This window comes from Solenopsis invicta, chromosome 8, assembly GCF_016802725.1.
Source record: "Solenopsis invicta isolate M01_SB chromosome 8, UNIL_Sinv_3.0, whole genome shotgun sequence".
NCBI lineage: Eukaryota > Metazoa > Arthropoda > Insecta > Hymenoptera > Formicidae > Solenopsis > Solenopsis invicta.
The window spans coordinates 4,943,433-4,966,605 of record NC_052671.1 but is presented as its reverse complement, the minus strand read 5'-3'; the positions used below and the strand labels follow the sequence as shown (position 1 = coordinate 4,966,605).

At 43.7% G+C, this 23,173-nt stretch overlaps 1 protein-coding gene across 15 annotated transcripts; it reads left to right on the top strand.

Annotated features, from left to right (window-relative positions):
* Positions 1-6,683: 6,683 nt before the first annotated feature.
* On the top strand, positions 6,684-23,097 carry LOC105196165 (zinc finger and SCAN domain-containing protein 21). Of its 15 annotated transcripts, none has more exons than XM_026135062.2 (5): positions 6,684-6,933; positions 9,423-10,733; positions 11,122-11,587; positions 12,747-12,837; positions 12,924-23,097. In XM_026135062.2, exons 1-3 carry the CDS (start codon positions 6,768-6,770, stop codon positions 11,559-11,561), a joined length of 1,917 nt encoding a protein of 638 aa, XP_025990847.2. In that variant the 5' UTR covers positions 6,684-6,767; the 3' UTR covers positions 11,562-11,587; positions 12,747-12,837; positions 12,924-23,097. The 15 variants fall into 15 exon arrangements, with proteins under 15 accessions (XP_025990847.2, XP_039308682.1, XP_039308679.1 ...); XM_039452748.1 differs by having other exon boundaries at positions 12,747-12,851; XM_039452745.1 differs by adding an exon at positions 11,650-12,251 and having other exon boundaries at positions 12,747-23,097.
* The last annotated feature ends 76 nt before the right edge of the window (positions 23,098-23,173 follow it).

Here is a 23,173-nt window from a genome sequence, read left to right as displayed (position 1 = left end):
GGCGACGTAATATATATTTACGTACGCGTCATTTCGCTATAGGAAACGACGGCGACGGCCCGAAATCGCCCCTTGTTTAATGGAACTACCCTTAACAAAATGGCGACCACTCGAGCGAAATTGGAATGTACGGTATCTATACTGGCTGCCGCAAACGTCTTTAACATACGAAGTCGCAATAATCTTTCGTATACTCGAATCACGTCTGGATATCGCGTCGCGGGAAAACCCAACGTTCATCTGCAGAAACATCGCAAAGCGGCTAATCTGTCAACCTAACTTTATGTTCGACGTATAAAAGATAAAATACAAATTTTATGTAATTGAGAAAAAAAATCTAGATAAATTGAGAGATTGAATTTAACGTTTGCTATGAATCTACGGATAATTTTAAACGAAGAATTTTTATATCTAATTTAATTTTATGTTTACATTTACACGGTGTACGTAATTATAAGCTCTGCTGCAATCGGTTTGGACATGTTTATTAAAAATATTTTTTTCAAAACTGAAGAAACGCATTAAAGAACAGCGCACTTGATTGAAATCAAAAATTGTGCAGTGGGGATTAATATGTCAGAATGTAATGATGGATAACATATTGGAAAAAATTCTATGAATCACGTTCCGAGAAGTTCTCGAGAACTTAAATTTAAAAACTCACATGTACAATAGGAAAAGAACGAAGAGAAAGAGAGAGAGAGAGAGAGAGAAACGCTAAAAAATCTGTAAAATCTTAGGAGAACAGAATCAGCAAAGAGATGACACACATCAACTAAAATTTTAAGAATTCCTAGAATTTTAACTTTCTACGAAAACTGTCGCAAATACTTTAGAAGAAGAAAGATAATTTTTTACACTGACATATAACAAATATGAAAGTACCGAAATTCTCCGTAAAATTCGCTATACGCGATTCGAATATGCAAATTCGATCGTAAACATCGCGGCAATTTTGTTTCGCTTATATCTTTTTTATTTTTTATCGAGAAAATATTGCGATAAATTATTAACTATGCTCCCTTCGCTGGAAGCTTAGGAAAATTTTTAAGAGCCGGCAAATTTTCGGAACAGAACCGTTTCCAATAATTTTCAATTGAGCGGCGCCTCATCCGAGACGAACGGACGTGCGGCTGGATTCGGCGGGCTGGCTGGCCGTTTCGTTATTATTCGTTTCGCTCGCTCTCCATTCGACTCGAGCACATCGCTTCGCCGACCATCACCCGTTGCTCGGCAACCTCTGACTCGCGACGTGTCGTTATATGATGGCGGCGGGGGTGGATAACCGGTGCGGCTGTTCAGTCTTTCTCTCTCTTCCTCTCATTCTCTGTCTCTCTCTCTCTTTTCTCTCTCCGTCTATCTCTTTCCATCTTCCCTCTTTGCGCCTCCACTGTTCGCCGAGGCCGTCGAGTGGCACTCGTTGACCAAATGGTCATTACGACAAATGTTAGTTATATCTTGACGATGCCATCAGATACTCCGCGAACTAGCACGAATCGGAGGGGGAGGGTGTAGACGGGGCGAACCACCATAACCACCCTTCAGCGAATAGCGCGTGAATAGGTGTTGGCATCTATCCATGTAAGCTGCAGCTGCAGGATTATGCTCGTACGCGTTTGACATAACTTTTGGTCGAGAATACACGTATAATCGATAACCAGACAATACAGGCGAAAGATAGATGTGCTACGTAACAGCAAAGTAATAACAACTTATTCAAGTTAGCCTGGAACGACGGTGACTGTCGCGATATCGGTTTCAAGATGAGCAGCAATTCGTATCGGCATACATTTGCTCGAACGTCATCCAAACATGCGAACTAATCTTTTATTTGCAAACTCGCACGAATAAACGGAGTTAACAATGAGTAACTCCAGAAGTCGTTAAAGCGCCTCTCATTGTAATGATGAATTTCCCAATTGAGTTTTAACGACGACGAGAAATTTGCCGCGTGGCTTCATTCTAAGTGACCGTCTGGTTATCATCGTCGTCCTATGCATGCTCTTAAAGTTTACATAAGATGGAACGGAGATTATAGATTAAGATAGAACTTGTCAAGGGTCATATATCTCGACCCATTAATTACTATGGTGCTATCATAATCTCTCGCGCAATCTCGCATTCCGAGATGATTAGCAAAGTCCCCCGTAAATTTTGCAGATCTATCTATACCATCTTCGCCTATCCCGCGACAAAACGAGTGTAACGAACGGCAGAATAGACAATAAGAAACGGAGATTGAGATGTAGAAAGAGCAATAAAATCTTATTAAAAATACGAGGAGGAAAAAAATTTATTGCCAAAGTTACGTAGGACGTTACGTGTAAAAAATTGTCTCGTTACCATCGGTAATTCTTACGGCTACGGAAAGTTCCAGTGTTTTGTTACCAGCCACAGTTTTAATCATAATAAATGATCAGTAGGTACACATTCGTCGCGTAATGCGCATAACAAGATGTAATTAATAAAACTTCCGTGGCCAGCGAGAAAACGTAGAATTAGCGTCTGTCGAGAAGTTTACGGAGCATACGCGTAGTTAATTTCGTTTATGTCATGACTCGATATTGTTGCGAGCTCCCTCGAGAAAGTTAGAACGGCGCACCGCGGACAACATCTGAGAAAATAATCCGAGTTAATTCCATCGGAGCTACACATCTCGGGCCAACTTGTAGCGTTAATTCCAGGAGTCTCCCGGAAAGAGAATGGACACAGCCATACGCAATAAATAAATCCAATAAAAGACACGCGAGGTAGAGCAAAATAGAGGAGAATGGGCCGGCCAGGCTAACCGGAGACAGAGAGGAGACAGCAACAAACGGAGGCAGAGACAGAACCCGAGGCGCGGAATAGCGCGAGGGTGAGCAGAGAGAGAGGAGAGAGAGAGAGAGAGAGAGAGAGACGCAACGCGACGACGAGGAAGGCGGTGAGGAAGGGGATGGCGCGCGCTATCGCGAACCCCGCCGGCGAACGCGGCAGGATGCCGAGGTCGACGCTATCGATTGGCGTCGGCGTTTCCTCGTCGGTATCTAGCGGCGGCCGATGCGCCCTCTCTCTCTCTCTCTCCCTCTCTCTCTCGTTTCCTCTTTCAAGCCGCGAGGGGGATGGTTTTGCCCACCCTAACCCTCGTTCCCTATCTCCATCTCGCTCCGTCGCTCGATCTTCCACCCTTCCCTCCTCAGCCACCCACCGCGGTAACAGGTGTTGGTCTGGCCCCGAACTCGTACAAAATCGATGGGCGAGAGCCAGATCGGCGTCGCGAGGGGTTTCCCCGCCGATTCTCTCCCCGCCTGCCGTCTCCATGCCGGCCTTCCCCCTTAGCAACCTCCGCTTCATCCCCTCGATCAAGGCAGAGAGAGAGAGAGAGAGAGAGAGAGAGAGAGGGTGGCGCGTAAGAACAGGGAAGCGAAAAGAGGGAGCGAGGAGGCGCGGGAGGACGCGGCGCGCCGCGCCGCGCCGCAGCCGACGAAGAGTCGACGAGAAGGGGTTGGAAACGCGAGTTACGCGGCAGGGGGTGGAAGGGAGGAGGGGCGAAAGCTGCACACGAGCGCGGCGGCGAGGACGCAGGCGCCCGGGACGCGGGGCGACGTTCGTCGGCGACGCTGCATTGGCAGTTGCACCCAGCCACACCCGGTACGAGCCATGTAGTCGGGCTACCCTCCACCGCGATACACGGCGGACAATTGTTGCTTCTGCGCCTACAGGTGGTACATCTTCGTCTTCGATCTTCGCGGAGCTCGTCGGTACTCGCGTCCGCCGTCGTCGGGTGCCCGGGGATTCCGTCGTCGTCGTCCTCATCATCGTCGTCGTCTTCGTCGTCGTCGTTTTCACCGTTGTCCACATCTTCGTCGTCGTTGTCGTCGTCGTCGTCCTTGTCGACTCATCGTTCATTCTTGTTCCACGTCACCGCCGCCGCTACTACCACCACCACCACCACCACCACCACTACCACCACCGCCGCCGCCGTCGCCGCCGTCGTCGTCGTTGTTGTCGTTGTCGTCGTCGTCGTCGTCGTCATCCGTCGCCGTCGTCGTCGTCGTCGTCGTCGTGGCCATCGAGGTGCTCGTTGTCGTGGTTACGCCTCGTGTATATCCGTCCGTCGTGCGAGACTACCGGTGCTAGTCCGCGTGCCAAACAGCGTCGAGCGAACGAGCTCGTCGTCGTCATCGTCGTCGTCGGTGTTCGCCGGGATCCTAGCCCCGACGAGGAGGACGCGTCGAAAACGGTGACGCCGCGAGAACGGTGCAACCCCATCAGGGTGGGAGTACCGTAGAGCTTCGGGCGCGCTCGTCAGCCAACTCGCTTTCGACTGCGACTGTGTGCACACCGCGTATAACGTAGCGAGAGAGCGCGAGAACGGGGGTTGCCAGGAGGTGCGCGCGGGATTTCCGGGGTCGCGGAGAGGGCTAGAGGGAGCTATCGACCACACACGTAAGGCGGCGGCGGCAGCGCTCGCACACACCGGCGCACACGGATACACAACATCGCGGACCTGTTGTCCAACTTGTTGCTCGTCCCTGCGAAGGCACACCCGCCCATCTCCGGAGTCGAAGGAGAGCTTGTTTTCGAAAAAGGAGGAAACGCCGGTCGCGAGGAATCGACGTTGCCGCGATCATCGGGACGCCGCGCGCTCCGCCGATCGAGCTCCTACCACCCCCGGAAACGCGGACGAAGAAGGCGAGAGGATGGAAATACGGCGAGACTGAAACTCGAACGTTTCGGCCCGGGGAACCTCGAGTTGCCGGAGATCTCGAGCGAGGAAGAGGAGAGAAGAAATTTTAACGACGACATCGCGCCATTTCTACCCTCTTATAGTGTTATAATTTCGAGTGAGCTTGATACAAGTTTGTTTCATCCGTTGGAACATATTGGATCGTACCGCGTTGTGAAGAGAAACAAAATTGGGATTTATCCTGCGAGACTTTCGCTCTTTGTCACGTCAGGAAGAGAGATATCGTCGGGGAAGACCGGACGCGCGCTAGAAGAGCTCCACTTTCATCCACGGAATACTATTCAATTCCGTTTCCTACGATTCAAAGGAAACTAATGGCGCGCGCCGGGTAATTCAGAGGACCAACTCCTTATAGAAACTCAACTATTCATACCGAAGCTCTCCGAGGTCGTTTACCGTGAACAGCGGAGAGCTAGAGAACTCGCGTTTGACGAAGACGAACAGGCCCCCGACTTTGCGGGCGATCCTTTTTCAATCGCATCTCTCTCGATTTCGATAATCAAATGAGGCTGCTTCCCTCACTGATCAAAGGGACTCGCGTACATCGTTCGTAGCAAGTTGAGTTCAACGTCCGTCAGTCAGTTCGTCCGCTCCAGATCTCCTCCCGTCGCGATGAGAATGTCGTCGTCGAGACACGCGCGTCCCGGGGCAACGACCAGGGGATCATCGGGAATCGGCGTGACGAGATACCACCTGGAGCAGCCGGGCGAGTGAACAGTTCGCGAGTGAATCTCGCGGAAACCGACGGAGCGACGGAAGCTCCGACGTGGATTCGCGCATTCCCGGCGACGCATGTGTTGCCGGAGGCAGCGCAGGATAACGAACCCGCGGCGGTGAAGCGGAGGCAGAGAGAACGAGAGAAAGAGAGGAGAGAGAAGAGATATAAGCTAGATGGATAGAACGAGCACGTAGACGTATGTGTGCGCGTGTACGTGTACGTTTAGCGAGCGACGCGAGATAAACGCGGCGGGCATGAGGCCGGCGCTCTAGAGAGAGAATGTAAATCTTCCACCCGTGAATATACAACGAAAGCAATACTACAAACAAGGTAATCTCGAGGAACAAAGCAAAGGCAAGCCGCAACACGCTTTCCGCCACCCTCCCACATAAAATCTCGCCCTCCGATCCGATTCTTAGACATTATCCAGAACTGACAACTCTACGTCGCTCCACTCCCCCGCTCGGACTCGATCGCCACCCGGTCGAGAGCTGCTCCTCCCAGCTCCTCGCTTCACTTTAAGAGATATTTTAATATGAATGTATACACGCGCATATAGACACCGCGATCGTACGCGCTCACTCTCATCCCTGTACATAGTTATACAACAAGAAATAAAAAAATATATATATATACATTTATACGCAGAGTCCTATTGAATAATCGTGCAACGACGTCTAGGATATTAAATTGAGCGAAGGTAATCGCCAAGATAGACAAGATAGGCTTCCCCGAGGAAAGAATCGTCCTCGCGCATCCTTGCTGCAAGGCGGAATTTTGAGTAGAAAAAATAAACTCTGATCGGGACAGCCGGTCGCCGGATAGATCGTTGAGAGGGATAGATCACGAGATGACCATGTCGCGTCTCAGGACACCCGAGAGAAAGCGCGCGAGTGGGACGAACAGTTGAAGCATCGATCGATAGATCGATTGACGTCGTGTGCCTGGTGAAATCCCCGCGTTAATCATCAGGAAGATAAACTCGGCGTATTTGCGAAAAACAAAACGAAACAAAAAAACGAGCGGCAGGACGGTTAACGGTATATCGTACGATATATCGTAGTGCATCGCTCGCCGGCGAGGAGAGCCGCGACTTCTGCGAAGAGGATTTAACGCGCGATATGCGCGATCGATACCTCTCGATCGTGGCACGGGAAACGCGCACGCAATAAAGCACGCCGTCGCACCGCTGTAAGGATCGAGGAAGGAAGGATAGTCGAGGCTCAAGAGGGTTGTGTTTACCCTACGCGCTTGTTTAGTGATCTTAGAGCGATATTTCGATATTAATCCCCGGTGGGAGGAGAGCGACGATCAGCCAAGATGCCGCGGTGCTACATGGTAAAGAAGGCCTTGTGCAACAAGTACATAACCAGCGTTGCCAGAGGATTCGAGAGCTGGGGCCGCGGAAGGAGCACGCCATCGCCAACCACCATGCAGCTGCCCGTCTCGCCCGTAGAGGGGTGCGTTGCACCCCCTGTTGCGCAAGGTACGCTACGTATTGCATATTTGACCGGGAGAGAATTCGTATGATTGTTTCAATAATTATTTTTACAAGTCTCGGCGATCGATCGGTGCCGAACGGAGCGCCAAAGTGGTCCTAAACTCGACGAGACCGAAATGAATTAAGCTCACATTATAGGAAATTATTTTACATATGTAATATATACTCTCTAAAGAGTATATATTATAAAGTGAAATATCACTCGCTGAAAGAGCGAAAATTGAGCTTGTTTAATTTTTCCAGTGATTTTTCACTGTACGAGATTTAGAGAGTAAAAATATACAGAGTGGGGGCGTTTAAAGGGTGTGTTTTACAAGTTGTTATCTCTGAATTGTTATTTTTATACGTTTCGTAACAAAAAATGTTTTAAACAAAACTACACGATCTGTAGAGTAATATATAATGGTAAAAATAATTTCTAAAAACATTAGTTTTTTTTTTTAAGATAATATAAAGATTATCGCCATTTTTTAAAATAAAGTTATATGAATTTTTCCACATAATATGATTCATCTAATTATTTTGCATGATAAAAAATTAGAATTACCAAAAAATCAATAGTGTACGAGGTTGTTTTATATTTTATTCATATTTTGACATAAATTATAAAATGTCTCGTAGACTATTATTAATTTTTTTTTTTTTTTTACAATTGTACCTTAATACTTTTACAGAATAACGCGACGAATCAATTGTAAAGTAAACAAGTAATTGCTTAAAATGTAGGGATAATAGTTTGTAACGTTTTAAATGTCCCCCCCCCTTCCTCCCTCCTATATATTTTTTGATTAATAATTAAAAAAAAACCCGCGATATTCTTTTATTCTTTCATAATTATTTCAGCATTTTAGCGACACTTTATGACACTCATTTTGGTGCATAGCGCCAGCTCGATACGCGTTTATATCGAATTATCAAGTGATAATGGCACACGCCGCTGCACACCATGTAATTCCCGACAATGCGTTACCTGGTCGCAACAAAACGACCTTAATTGTCGGAATTCTCCGTGGCGTTACTACTTGTACGGCGCATCCGCCTCTCGTGTGAACGGCGAAAATGGTATGCGAAACTTGTCGAGACAGTAAATGCAGTTACAAAGGCGGCGCTCAGAATCATCGTAATGGCTATGCGCGTTTATAGCATCTCGGCACAAAGAGGCGAGAGTTTCGATCGTTCGCGTTCTACGCGAATAATTTGCAATTGACCGAAATCGTTTGCGGAAGCGTCTAAAGGAGAGCGGCTCTTTTATTGAAACTTTAGTGAACAGTTTGATGCCCTGGTAATTATTGAAATTAATTAGAATCGATGTTCGATGTATTATTAAAGATAATATGAGGAACGTGATATTAGAATCAAGTATTCCGAAGTGGTAACCTTTGGGACGCATAATTGTGCAGCTGTAAAATAAAAAAATATACAGTTTTATTTCTTCTTTATTTCCGCTTGATCGTTTTATTTTTTTTTTTTTAGTTTTTTTTTAACAGAGGAGAGGATGAAAATTTTATAGAAAAACTTTTTAATATTTTTTACATATGTGTAATAAAAATTATTAAATTAAGATTATCTCTCTCTTTTTCTCGACAAACAACCAAGAACCCTATTGTACGTTAGAGTTTTTTTTTTAATCATTTATATTTTATTAAATATTTGATGTACGTGTACGTAATGCACTTTCACAGTCGCGCGACTTGCAACAAAAAATGTTGCATGTGTCCAAAGTTGATGCAACTTTTCTGTATACTGTGCGCAAATAAAAATAGCACAGCACGGAAGGCAGGATATCTGCATTCGCATAATATTCATAGCTGTCGATCCTTTCGCGAATAGTGAAAGGCACTTCGTGATCACAGTAAAAATTCATTCTGTTCGCGAAACGTACGGAAACAACGACGCAGAAATATTAAAACAGATCGGACTGGCGGCGGCGTAAGAGAAGTCGGGGTGTAGCTTTTAAAACGAAACGTGCACTTTCATAACCGAGTTATCGCGAAATTTTATATCCGCTTAGTCTAGGAGACCTTTCTTGGTTCTTTACTCCCATCCCCTTTGACCTCGTTTCTAACATATTTGCCGTCATAATCCCCGCTACCCTTGCCTTTCGCAATCCGTACAGTGCAGCCCACATCTTCCTCCCTCTCCCCTTTATCATCCGTTTATCGCCGCTCCTACCATCAAGCTTCGACACTCTTTGCTATCACGCCGGTAACGAGAATCGGATACTCTCCTTTGGTATCCCATTTAAAAGCCCGCGGCGTCGTTAAATCTCGATTAAAAAGTCAAATGAAAGCAAAGAAATGAGTTCACACGTTGCCCCTGCGGTATACAAGGCAGCAAAGATACTTGGCGATAACATAAGCTTACGTCTAACAAATTTACATATATATATATATTTTTTTTTTTCTCTGTTACGGAATTATCACTTGGAATTATCGCGTGTACGCGACGATGAAGCTTAATCTTTGTAATTCCAGCAGAATGTCGCAACACGCAATCAAAAGACACAACGGCCGTCGCGACTTCCGCCGTGGCCGATGCAGCCCACCCCTCGAAGGAACAACCGAGCGACGCGAACACGTTGCCTGCTGTCATCGTCGCGACAACGGCGACGATGAGCGCACCGTCGTCGTCCGTCATCACGATGACACCCGCGACCGACTACTCGATGACGACGCGAATGGAGACGACCGTTGTGATCGCGTGCACCACCACGACGTCTCTGACGACTCTGTCTCCGCCAGAAACGATCGTCTCTCCCGTCGAGGAGGCTACAACGACGACGACGACGACGACGACGACGACGGTGACGTCTTTACCTCCGTCGGGCGTGCGAACGACTCCCGAGAGACTCGAGGAGGCCACGTCGGCGTCTATCGTGTCGCTACACCATTCACCATCCACCGGAGAACCGTCTCCGCCGTCCAGCACGTCGACGTCCTATCACCTGGAGGATCCTCCGGAGCATTCGAGATCATCCGATTCTAGGATACGATTGGTTACCACGTCCTGCGGCATGCCCATGTCGTCCATGTTTAAAGATCGCTCCGCGGCGGAGACGGAGGCGGCGCACGATCTTCTAGAGCTCTCCCGATCGCTACCCCCGTTGCCACCGCCGAGCGTCGCGATCGGTCCTCAAAACGTGATCGAAACGCCGGCGACTGACGTTCAGGAGATGACGGTCTACCAACCGGCCGAGCAACCGATTTATCAAGTCAACACGATCGACTTGGCCAACTCGACCATCTACGGCCATCAGCAGCAACAGCAGCAGCAATCCGCGGCCGCCGGGATCATTTACGAGTCCAGCGCGACCATCGTGCCATCCTCGGGTAGCGTTTTTATACCTTTGTCACCGGTACAGGAAATCCTGCTGACGTACAGCACATCCACCATACCGTGCACGTCAATCGTCGCTCAACAGCCGCAGCATCAGCCGCCGCCGCAGCATCAGCAGCAACAGCAATTACAGCTTCAGGAACAACCGTTGCAGCAGCAGCAACAGATCGAAACGACGCCGCCGCTGACCCCACCGACTTCCGAATGCAGCAGCGATATCGAAAACAGTAATCCGAACTCGCAACCGACGCAGAGGGACAAAGAGGTGCAAACCATCACGGAGCAGGCGGAGGGAGTGAAACCGGCCAGTTATACGTACGACACGTTGCTCGTCTCGGATGGCAGGTCGAAGAACAAGAAGATGCCCGCCGTGCAGAAGAACCAGGAAACCGAACCGATCGAGGCGCCCGAGACCTCCAAGACCGGTCGTTACGTGTGCTGCGAGTGTGGTGAGTAGCGTCAATTTCATTAATCTCTATTTTGTAACGTTGCACTTGCGCAGAAGGCACGACTTTGCTAAAGTATCTACAATCTACAAATTTTTATCTGGATAGAAATCTGAAAATAATTTTGTTGGACTATTAAAATAATTACGTAGAACGCTCAAACTGGTTGATAGAATATCGAAACTATTTATCGACATTACCCATCGCGCTTGAACGTCCTTCATAATTATTTTGATGGATTCACAAAATTATCTTCAGATCCATTTCACCCAAGTCGTCAAGTGCTTCGGCAAAGTCGTTTTTCCATGTATTAATTTAAAGCTTGTGAGATTAATTCGAATCGAACATATCTTTTAGTCAACCTGCGCCTGTTTCCTTTCTTTCCCTTTAGGCAAGCAATACGCGACCTCGTCGAATCTGTCGCGGCACAAACAGACGCACCGCAGCATCGACTCGCAATCGGCCAAGAAGTGCATCCACTGCGGCAAGGCGTACGTCAGCATGCCCGCCCTGGCGATGCACGTACTCACGCACAAGCTCACGCACAGCTGCGGCGTATGCGGCAAGATGTTCTCGCGGCCCTGGCTGCTGCAGGGTCATCTGCGCAGCCACACCGGCGAGAAACCGTACGGATGCGCCCACTGCGGCAAGGCGTTCGCCGATCGCTCGAATCTGCGGGCGCACATGCAGACGCACTCGGCGGACAAGAACTACGAGTGTCCCAAGTGCCACAAGTCCTTCGCCCTCAAGTCGTACTTGAACAAACACCTGGAGTCGGCGTGCCAGCGCGATAGCGACGAGAGCAACAACGACGTCGACGCGCCGTCATAGGCTGTGCCGGGACGTAGAGCGATCAGGTAGGTAGGTGGGTGTCTCATTTACGGCGGCACGCTAGCTGAGTTCTCCTTTCCTTTCGAAGATTGACAGAGATCGATTTCCGTGACGAAGATCTATCGTTTTCTGCCGAACGACAGTTCGCTTACGCCGGACGATTGCTTCGCTTAATTGCATTCGCGACACAGTCTAATATTGTACAATAGCGGCGGGGAGGGGAGAGGGGTTAAACCTGCTGACATATCACCCACGATCGATCACGACTATTCTCACATTTGGACCTAACAGCGCGCCCGAAATAAAGCGCGCCGTGCTAACCGATCAATCCGCAATTTGCAGCCGGTCGTGCACGACGTAAACAGAAGATTGCAGCGCCGTCATCACGTTGACTGGTAAAAATAACAAAAAAAATAAAAAAGAAGTAGTTTACTGCATAGACAGTGCTTTTGCTCATGGACCAAGAGGAATAAAAAAAGGACGGAAGACGAACGAACGCACGGGAAGCCGCTACCTCTCATCGCCATGCGGATGCGATGGTTTCGATTGGTTTCGATTGTTTCGTACGGAATTCGAGTTGATCCGGGTCTATCGTTGCGCTCGATTGCGCCAGCAAGTCCTCACGCCGAAAAAAACTCGCGTTTGCGAAATCAACTCAAAGTTATTATTAATTCAACATCAATTTTATGGGTATTTATCTATAATTTATAAATATACGCCATAGAAGCGTTTCCCATTAACATTAACACTTGTTCACAGAAAGAACGATTTTGCTGAAATACAGATCTGAAAATAATTATGTTTAAAATATTTGTATTAAACGTTCAAGTTGATTACTAGAACGTTAAAACTTTTTGCATCGTCATGCTTGAATGTCTTACATAATTTTGATAGTCCAACATGAGATTATTTTCTGGTCTGTATCTAAATTTTTAGATACTACAGTAAAATTCTTTCTGTATTCGATTAAGTTTCTCAAATGTGATACGATAAAATTGAGTTTAGAATCTCTCTTATTTTTACCCATCAATTTATTAAATGTTTTTTTTCTTTTTTTTACTAAAAAAAAGACTCTCTCTTTTACTAAAAATTAATTTACTAAAACTCTTATTTTTATCTATCAATATTTACTAGAAGTTTTGATTTTTCCTCTTAAAATAAAATATAATATTTTTCTTTTAAAAGCATATTGTCGCGTTTTGGATCCTGTTGTCCCGGATTTACCGTAAGAGCTCTGTTCGCTACTAGTCCAGGTCGAATTGGATCGGGGAGCTCGGTAAGCCAAGCGCGGTAAGAGAGAGAGAGAGGGAGGGGGGAGGAAGAGCTTCCAATTAGTCGATAAGATTTTGCTTGAAATTGCAGAATGGGCTAATGATGACTTGCCGCCGTTGTCGAATAGGAGCCTCGGCTCTTTTGTGCCTCATAGACGACGATCAGACGTCGAATCACCGGTAACATCCAATTTCAACGGGTATCTCTCGGTAAGCGCAAAGTGATTCGATTTACTCGCCGGCTTAAACGTCGCGAGTGGGCGGACGGGCGAAAATCTCGGCTGCGCGGGAACGAGAAGGTAATTGACATATCGGCGTCTTCGGATCTCGCGCTCGTCTCTTCCTCTCTCGCGAGAAGAGGAGTTTCTCTGAATATTTCACCGCGCCACTTCTTTTGCTTCCCGGCACATATTCTTCGGGCTATTCTCAGAATCGTTTCTCCGATTTTTCTCACCTCGAGACGCCATGTGGAGAGGAGAGCCTCACAAATTGCCACACGGACTCCGACAAGCGAGTATCATTACGAGTACGAGTAACGAGAATCGAAAAGCTACACGGCGGTGCTACGTGAAAATAATGATACAAATGCGAGATGAACGGAGACATCTGAAATTTGACTGTATACGGTTTTGCTGAAGCTCTAAACATTTTAGTTGGATGCAGATCTGAAAATAATTTTATTAGACCATCAAAATAATTAATGGCTAGGTACTCGAGCATGAACGATGCGTAGAGAAAAAAATGAATCAACAGTCTAATTGGAAATATCTTGTTAATTCAATAACAACATTAATGAAACAAAAAGATAAAAAATAAAGATAATAATAAATATGTTGAATGGATAAGATTTAGTTGAATCAATTGCACGTATTGTTGACAGCTCCGTAATTCGACGTTTAATTGAATCAAACTACGTTTTTAATTTCACATTACAGCATTTTTTACAGCACGAAAGAGGTTTCTATATTTTAGGGATCAGCTTGAGCGTTCTACATACTTATTTCGATAAGCCAACGAGATTATTTTCAAATCTGCATCTAGCTAAATTTTCAGACACTTCAGCAAAACTAATCTTGCCGTGTGTTTTCGACAAAATTCCAAAAGTATTAAGTGATCGCGACTGCGTCAGACTCGAGTACCTTCGTGCTGCGTATCGCGTTGTCGATTTGTTGACGAATCAACGTGATGCGTGCGTTTACAAAATTTGAAATTCTATTGGCCAAGAGAGCACTCAACATTCCTCTTTTTAAAATTATTATTATTATTTTTTTTTTCTACCATACCATTTTTATTCACTGTTGGATGATTTCGTCAACGTCGCAGTTTGCTCCAACTAGACCCTGATTCAGGCGACTCTTTACCTTTCTTTCTTTAACATCGAAGCCGGTACGGACGAAGAACCAATTAAATTGAAGTCAAACTCGATGAAACTGGCCGTTTAGTTTTTCATCGTCGAGGAACGATAAAGTTTTTCGATAAAGTTTCATACAAAATGCACCGCTTCAATTTCTCAATAAAACTCCGTACTCGCTCCTCCTTTAAAAAGGAGAACCGTTTCTCCGGCAAGACATTAGCATATATGCGTCGACATGTGCCCGCACGCTCTCGACCGTTGAGATCTTTTTAGCGCACAGAGAAACTCCTCTTCCACCGGTGAGAAGATCTGTATTTTGATTCGCTAGTCATTTTAGGTAAGTCTGCCGTGAAGATACTTCGACATAAAGTGATATCAATATTTCAATATGTTTGGGCGTCTTCTTGTCGAAGATCGATACGATAACATCGCAGATGCATCTCACTTCGTGAATTCGTAAAAACGACGAATCGAGACGCTCGCGGAATGAGCAAGCGATAAAGTCGATCGTAGACGAAGTAGTGCAATACCTTTCTCCTACGTAGCTTATAAGAGCTCACTTTTTTCATTCAGTCTTGCTCGACGATATAGGTTCGCTCGTTGCTCTCTTCCGAGGAAGGAAGGCCCTTAAAAAAAAAAAATAATAATATATCTCTGTTAATGTGATCGGAAGAACGGTCTCTCGAAGCATAATTGGAATTCGAAACGAATGATACACGTGCGTATAAATTTTTGGAAAGTTGAATCGCCGATTTATATTTTAATTTAAGGGCGCAGCCCGATATAACTCTCTGCGCCGCGGAGCGAGCATTCTCTCGTGCATTTAAATTTGCTCTCGCGCGATTTTCGCCAGGATCCTTAGCGTAACGCACGCGGATGCTTGCGGAAAGTTTTCATCAACATTTCACGTAAACTGGGCCACCTGTTGAATGCAGAAATGACCATTCGGTGGCAAAAGGGTCGGTCGTACTGCTCCCCTGAATTATGGAACACATCATTTCCTCGGTTGTTAAAAGCGCGAACAAGATCGCGCGGTCAATTGCAGCGTTTCATCGAAATTTATCAATGCTTTTTTCCCGGGGCTGCGAAAATCGCGGCGAGAACGCGAGAGCGCGAGGTGTATCGCGATCTCTTTTAACTGGCAGAGACGTCTACATCGTTTACAATCGTTCCTAATAGAGATTCGGTTATTTCTAAGGCATTTATTAATTATTTTATTTTGATTTTTTTTTTTTTAATATTTAAATTGTGATAAAGTTGTGAGATTATTTTCTAAATGAGATCTTTCCTCGCACGTTTGCGTTGTTATCAAAGTTCCTAGAGGCTTTACGCAAATTTAAGCTTTAACATTTTTAGATTTTAATTTTTTTAATGTTGCGTTATGTACATATGTATATATATATATTATTTACGCGCGTAGAACTTAAGAAATCGAGTCGGAATTACGGAAATTGCTGTTTAATTTATTGTTGTTAATTTATTTTATTTCGTAATTCGATTCGTTTTAACGAATACTAGTCATACGACGTCGATTGCGGGAAGAAAAGACAAATCCTCTCTTCCCTCTTTCAAAGCATTATAATAAAACGTCTCATGTAACGAGTGTACATGTAGCGTGACATACTAAAACTGAATATATCGAGGGAGATAATACCATTGCTTGGGAGGTATTTTCGCGTGAAAGCTTCGAGCAAGAAGAATGAAAAAAGTGAATCGCACGCGAGTGCATTTTATAGAACGGTGTGCAATCCACAACGTCATACCAAAGATATGACCAAAAAAAGAAAAGGAGGAAAAAGGGAGCGGCAGAGAGTGAGAGAGAGAGAGAGAGAAAGAGAGGAGAGCAGGAGGGTGGAATTAAGGGGAGAAGAAAAAGTACTTACGATCTAGTCAACAAGTTGCGCTTGAATTACATCCTTTTTATCTTAGTTGCCTAAGGCAGCCGCATGTATAAGTGAAGGGAAACCGACGCTTATTCTTTCTCGTCGTATATTTTATCTTACTTTCTTTCCCTCCCCTGCGCCGTCTAAAGCGTTTCTAATATAACTTAGAGATATTTTGGTACGGGAAACTTTAGCGACCGTGTGAGTGTGTGCGTGTGTGTATGTGTGTGCGTGCGTGTGCGTGCGTGTGCGTGCGCGCGCGTGTGTATGTGTGGGTGTGTGTGTGCGTGTTGTGTGTGTAAGACATTAGCGGAGCGCGGATCAATTGTATTTAATTAATTGAACGTAATACGCGGTACACTTATCGTTAACAGGATTAACGCCCGGTTAAACGTGAGAGAGAGAGAGAGAGAGAGAAAGAGAGCTTTAGTGATTTTTAGTTTAGTACAAACGTATCAACACCAACGAGAGTAATGCATATAGACATCTCTCGATCGCTGCTTTTCAGTAACGCTGCTGCCGTAAAATTGCGGCGATAAAATAAAACGGGAGGAGAGCGGCCGCGTTTTTTTCCGGAAGTCTCCTGCTAACGACTCATTTTCTCTTCCTCTCGGGAACGCAACGGCGCGGCGCGGTGCGGCGCGACGGCGGGCAGATAACGCGTCGAGGCGCGCATTGAAATGTAAAAATAAGATATGAGAGGCGCGGAATAAAATGCAACGTTACCAATGCAATAAAATAATAACCGCGAGAGGCGCTAACGAAATTGGGACGCGGAATGTGAAAGCATGAAATAACCCGAGAGCTGAAAAACGTAAAATGAATATTCCCCCCCCCTCTGTTTTTATATATATATATGCATTTACATGTATATATTAAAAAGCAGATTGCGCATCGACGCGACGCGCGTTATCGTTTATCGCGAGCTAAATACACGTCCACGCGAGAGCTGAAACGATTTCGCGAGAGTTAAAAGAGTAAATCTCCGCAAAACGGGGATTCAACCTACATTTTTGCCCCGGACTCCTTTTAACGCTCGTATTTTGTTTTTTACATTTCGTGCCTCGTCGACCCTCCGTACGAAAAATCGTCTCGCAAGAAGAAAGTAGATCTTTAATCCATACGGGAAAAAAAAAATCACGAAACACGCACGTAGTTCTGCAGCTCGGCCACGTTTTTTCGTAATATTTGAGAATTAACTGTAGGCACTCGTCTCTTATACTGTATTACAAAATACTCGACAGTCAATCGAATCTATAATTAATAGTGTAAACGGTAGTCAATAATAGAGGAGAGAAGTGGTATTACGAAGGATGTGCACACATGGTCCACGACCGCCCTGGTTGGGTCCCAAGCGAGTTCCGTCGAGGATATACGTGAACGTCGCGACGTAGTTTACAGTAGTTTTAGTATCGCGAGAGCAAGAAAGGGCGACAAGAAACGGAACGATGCTTCGCGGCACGATTTCGCGCGCCTTGCGTATAATAAAATGGTTTTTCCAACTTGAAACTTGCCGATGCAACAAAGTACGGCCAGCGTGCTCGTGCATCTCCGCTCTCGTTGTCGGCAATCTCTCGTTTACGCGCTAAACTCTTCTTGAAATCTATATCTATTTACACTCTAAATCGCATCGTTCGTTTTACGTTATTTTCGTAAAACTGACCCAGTAAACGCCAAGTTACAGTTACATAAATGTTAAGTGTAAGTTTCCAATGTAACCTTTACGTAACACTCTCATTACATTGTTGAATGGGAAATTACCAAGTAACATTTTATGTAACTTTATGTAACTTTGTGTTTGCTGGGGAAATTAGTAAAATTGAATTGAAGTAAATAAATCATTTCTCTTCACTTCTGCTCGAGAAATTTTCCTTTTTTTTTTTTTCGCTTTGATCCTGGCAACCAAGGCGTTCGCGAAATCTTGCCGCGAATTTGGCGCAATTAGCGCACTCAACGAGAGTTACTCAACAGGGGCGAGAAGAAGGCGCACCCTGTTGTAACGAGGGGGCGAGCGAATTGTCAAGAGAGTGAGATCGCAGGCCACAGAACTGATACACGTAAGCGCGAGATAAATGCGGGCAGTCGTTACTATTTTTTGTAATATGCAAATGATTTTGAAGCCAGGCCCCAGGACGATCATGCCTCGTACGTTTCTCAGTCCGGGGAGGTAGTTCCTTGTCCGAATCGCGTATGTCGGACTTGGAACCGAGCGAAACCGACGGTGACTTCGCAATCCGGCGCATTCGTCTTGGCACATTTCCGTTTTACGGAGGAAACGGATGTGGCATCTCTTCCAAACGAATTAATCCTTATTCGAGCAACCGAACAATTGTCAAAAAGCGGAAAGTCGCGCATATTAGAAGTATTATGCAAAATTTAAAGAAAGCTTATTTTATATATAATTAAAGTAAAACGTATTATTAATTATACATATATATATATATACATTAATTAATATTTCGTATGTCTATAAATGTATGTGTTTTTATACAACCGAAGATCGCGCGGAGTTTCATAAAGTCGAACATTTAGTCGAACTTGGAAAACAAGTACGTTTCGTGAATTGTGTAGCAGGCGTTGTGAACCGATCGCCCAGTTTTAATTGCGAAGGGATACATGCGTTCATTTTGTTTTTCTCGATCTTGCCGTTAACATTGAACGAACAATCGTGTTTGTATTGATCCTATCTCTTTGTTCTTCGAAACTTTTTCGTGACGATTGGGCGATTGGAGTCAAACGACTGGAAAGGAGGGTGCACCCAATAGGAAAACTGCAAGTAAACAATAATAATTGAGGAAGGAAACTGAATGGACGCGCATTAATATAAAGACTCCCAATTAAAGAGGACCAAGTTGCTAAACCGTTTCTATGCCGCGCACGCGGCGGATTTAACAGTCGTAGTATAATATCGTTTTCGAGGTGATAAGAATCGTCAATATAAGCGATAGAGCGAATAACTCACTCAACCAATTGAATGTTAATATATCGAAGATAAAAAAAAAGAGAACAACGAAAATGTGACAAGCATTGTACACGTAAATATAAATAAAATACTTATAGAGACAAAGCGCATCCATTATATATATATAAAAAAAACTATATATATATATAGATGTATGTACACGTATTAATCGATCGAATCACACTGAAATTCTGAAAAAACTGAGAACCGATTATTTTTATTCGTTCAACGTGATTTCGTATTCGTCATCTGTTTGAACGGATCTCGCGAGATCAACGCGACTCACATTGCGTTTTTCGGTGAGAGATAGGCTGCACTTTCAGTACTCTCGATTTGATAACGTACGCGTCGACTTTCCTCGACGTGTAGCTAAAGTTTATTAAAATTACTTTTGTGATGAATCAGGCTTGGCACCGAACGTTTCTTTCCTCGAAACGATAGAATTTCAAGTGGTTCCGCCGATTATTACACTTACCGAGTTTATTATATTAGTTAGCAGAAAGAAAAGGGAGGAGAGAGAAAGAGAGAGGGAGGGAGAAGAGAACTATTGCGGTATGTTAATGTGTTAAGAAGATTCACGTGAAAACGTTTCGCGCACGCATCTACGCGTGCATTGCACATGTATGTACACGAACGTTCACGGAGAAGCAGGCATGATCACCGCTAAACCTGGCTTTTTGAAAAAAAAAAAAAATGAGAGAGAAAGAGATAGAGATAGAAGAGAGAAAATGCATAAGGAAACACATAGGGTTTAGAGTAGTGTGATACAAGGTACGACAAAGCAATAATTTAGTGATTGTACGATATACTTGATTAGCGAATTAGTGTTAAGTTAACGATACTTTCGAAATCTATAAATATTTACTCGATAAATCGTATAGTTTTGTAGAAACGCTGGGAAGATTGCCATTTCAGATTAACACTGTCTTGGGATCAAAGATTTAGGAGAAAGAAATAGCAAAACAAAAAAAAAGAAAAAAAAAGAGAGAACTGATAGCTGGAAGCGAACGAGCAGAACCGCGATATAGTCCTTGGGATCCGCGAGGATCTATTTTTTTTTTTTCCTTTTTCCCCGTCAACGGGAGACGAACGAAACGAGCGACTCAGTGAGCAATTAAAAACTGAACGAGAAACAAACTGGGATTTCAAGCACGTTGCTCGCGACTTTTTCTAACGGGACGAACTTCGAAATAATTATACTCGTTCGCGAGTACGCGTATAATCTTACTGCGAAGAGAGCGAGTGTCGCCTTTAAATTCCGATAGCGCAACGTGATGCTTTACGAAGAAGGAGCCATCTTGTACTGGTGCCAAATTTATGCACGCCGAAAGAAAGAGTGTTGAGGAACGACAGGAAAGAGAGTGGAGAAACGTTCACCGATTCATGCCCGAATATGATAATCCGTATCGCAGTGCAGCTTGTGTCGCTTATGGTTCACGATTTACGACATTCACTTTTATCCCCCCAAACGTTGCTGATATTCACATAATAGAAATCGTCACTTAACGGACGAGACTGAAAGTGATGCGAATACAAAAGTGCTATGCCATCTTTTCGTCATTTCCTACGCTGAAGGAAAAGAGTTTGGTAATAATAATCGAGCTTTGGTGAAATAATTTTAATTTAATGTTTGATCAATGTAATCAAATAGTTAGCAACATTTATTAATTATATTAATAGTAATCGGTTATTAAACGGTTACTAATTATTTCGTTATATTGGTTGAATATTTAATTGACACTATTTCACTAAAGCTTTGTAACTATCGTCTAGGCTTAATTATTATTATCGACTCTTTTTTTTTCAGAGTAAGATATTTGTTTTTGGAAGAACGGTACAACAATCACATTGGCTATCGCGGTATACCACGGCCTTTTATTTGTGACAATGTTCTCGTGGTAGTACGAACGAAATCGCACAGAAAATGAGGTTGCAGCGGCGCAAAGTTGTTTACTCCGATCTGCCTATGCCGAGCTTCTAAATGAGGAAAATACGAGAAATTTATTACGGCTCTCAGAAACTTGTAACCGTATAAATTCGTAAAACGTAAATAAAAGTGAGAAAATTCTTGAATTTACAAGAGAAAACTCATTTCTTTCGAATTCGCAAGACGAGTTTATAGAATTTTTAGAAAGTATACACTCAGCGACCTGTTAGCGTGCGATTCGATACGAATATTGTAATTGAAGCTTACTTTTAATAATGTATCAACTACTTCGACGGTCGTTCTACCGTTCTTAAACTTTGCAAAAGAAAAAAAAATGAAAACAATGAGCACATGTATAAGACACGTTTGCAAATGCATCGCATTAAGAAACGTCGTCTGCGAAATGTTCTTCCAATAAAACACGTTGCGACAAATGGCCGAAGTTTATGGCGGAAGCTGAAGGAACTGTTTACGAGTAAAAGAAATAATACAGAAGTTATATCGATTTTTCAGGTCAATAGGTCAAGTTCTATAAATCTTTCGTGTTCCCGATAGACATCATTCAACGTAGAAACGTATAGAATCAGTCCATATATTTATTTATGGCAGTCGTTACCCCGATAGGCACATTTCGCTGAAATGATGCGCAATAAGTTTTGTTGGAATAAAATTTTTGAATGTTTGTCAAAAATTAGATATTATAGATCAAATTCAGAAATTTGAAGTATAAATATTTTACGATTATTTAGGAAACCATTTAATTTCTTTATTTAAAATTTTGCCACGATGAATGTGTGTAATATTTTATATTGCAATATTTCTACATTATAATCTAGAAATATTATGCATGTTTATTACAAGCATGTATATAGATTAATTATATTTTTAAATGTTTTATACATAATACAGCACAAATATTTTTTCAGTCAATTTATTTTTCAAATTTAACTTTGCAAATATATCACTGATAAGATGATTTGCCATCAGTGTTTTGTAAAAAGTCAGATACTTTTATATCTGGTTTTATAAATATATCTACATAATTACAGATTATAATTTTTATGCAAGATTTCGTTATATAATTTGATAAATGTCATCCTATCGGGGTAGTTGTCGAAAACCGACAAGATTCAACAATTAGAAATCAGTAAAATATAATAATACTATATTATAGTATCAAAATTGATATTGCGATTTGGTATGTGTAATTTTTTCTCAAAACCTACAACGCGTGTGTAAACTCGGCGGACTCCCACTAAGAATTCACGGCATGTGTAAAGAAGGCATGTAAAAGTGATAGAGGATGAATTTGCCAATTTTGGAACAATGTAACACCAAACTTCAACTAGAAATATTGTACACGTCGCGCGTACTTTTTAATGTCAAACCAAACTTTGTTAGTCATTTATAACGTCGTGTCGTTGCGCGCATCTCTGTACACCTACACCGCCGATATACCTATAAATAAGATTAACACGGAAGGATTGTCATTCGAAAGAAGACACTGTACTCAATATTTCCGGGCAATTTTTTTCGCAGATTCAGTACCTATTACGAGCAAGATCGATTTCAGCGTCAAATAGAGATAGATTCGATCTATCTGAAAAAAGATAATCGCACACAATCGTATCTCAAATAACAAAGGTGCCTAAAAAGATTCTCTAATTCTTCTCAGGCACTTCAGTCGTATCTCAAAATTTCGCATCGTTTGGGATATGTCTCATCAATGAATTAACGGCGATTAAACTTTGCAAAAACTTGTCGAATTGATTATCACACATTCGGTTTTTCGCGCATCAGGTACTGAATCGTGCGTACCCGCGGAAGAAACGCGAGAAAATGACTCGCTTGGATTCCAAGAGTGTAGGCTAAAGCATTTTAGCGGGCGACGACAAACGCGTTCACGACCAACATACGTGTGTGAACCACGAATAAAATAGCGGCGGATACCTTTTACAAATTTTTCGTAGCGCAAGCCGCGGCAAACTCCGGTCGCCGCGATGTCGACGAAAGCAATTTTACATAATATTTACAGCGGTGTGCGATAAACAGCACACGTCACACATAAATTAATTCGTATCCAGTAATGTAATGCAGAAGCCGATGTTACTGACATGTTTCTTATCAATAAACTAAACCTTAAATATGGATCGTGCGCGTTAAACCATTTATTCCATCCCATATATTCCTGTAATTCCCAAGTTTATCCTTTCAG

What these genes read in the sequence shown, in the direction of transcription:
- LOC105196165 (XM_026135064.2), top strand. Translation starts at nt 6,768, where the DNA reads ATGCCGCGGTGCTACATGGTAAAGAAGGCCTTGTGCAACAAGTACATA. An exon ending in TGCACCCCCTGTTGCGCAAG is followed by an intron (nt 6,934 to 9,422) that starts GTACGCTACGTA and finishes TTGTAATTCCAG; the next exon opens with CAGAATGTCGCAACACGCAA. An exon ending in TTACGTGTGCTGCGAGTGTG is followed by an intron (nt 10,734 to 11,121) that starts GTGAGTAGCGTC and finishes CTTTCCCTTTAG; the next exon opens with GCAAGCAATACGCGACCTCG.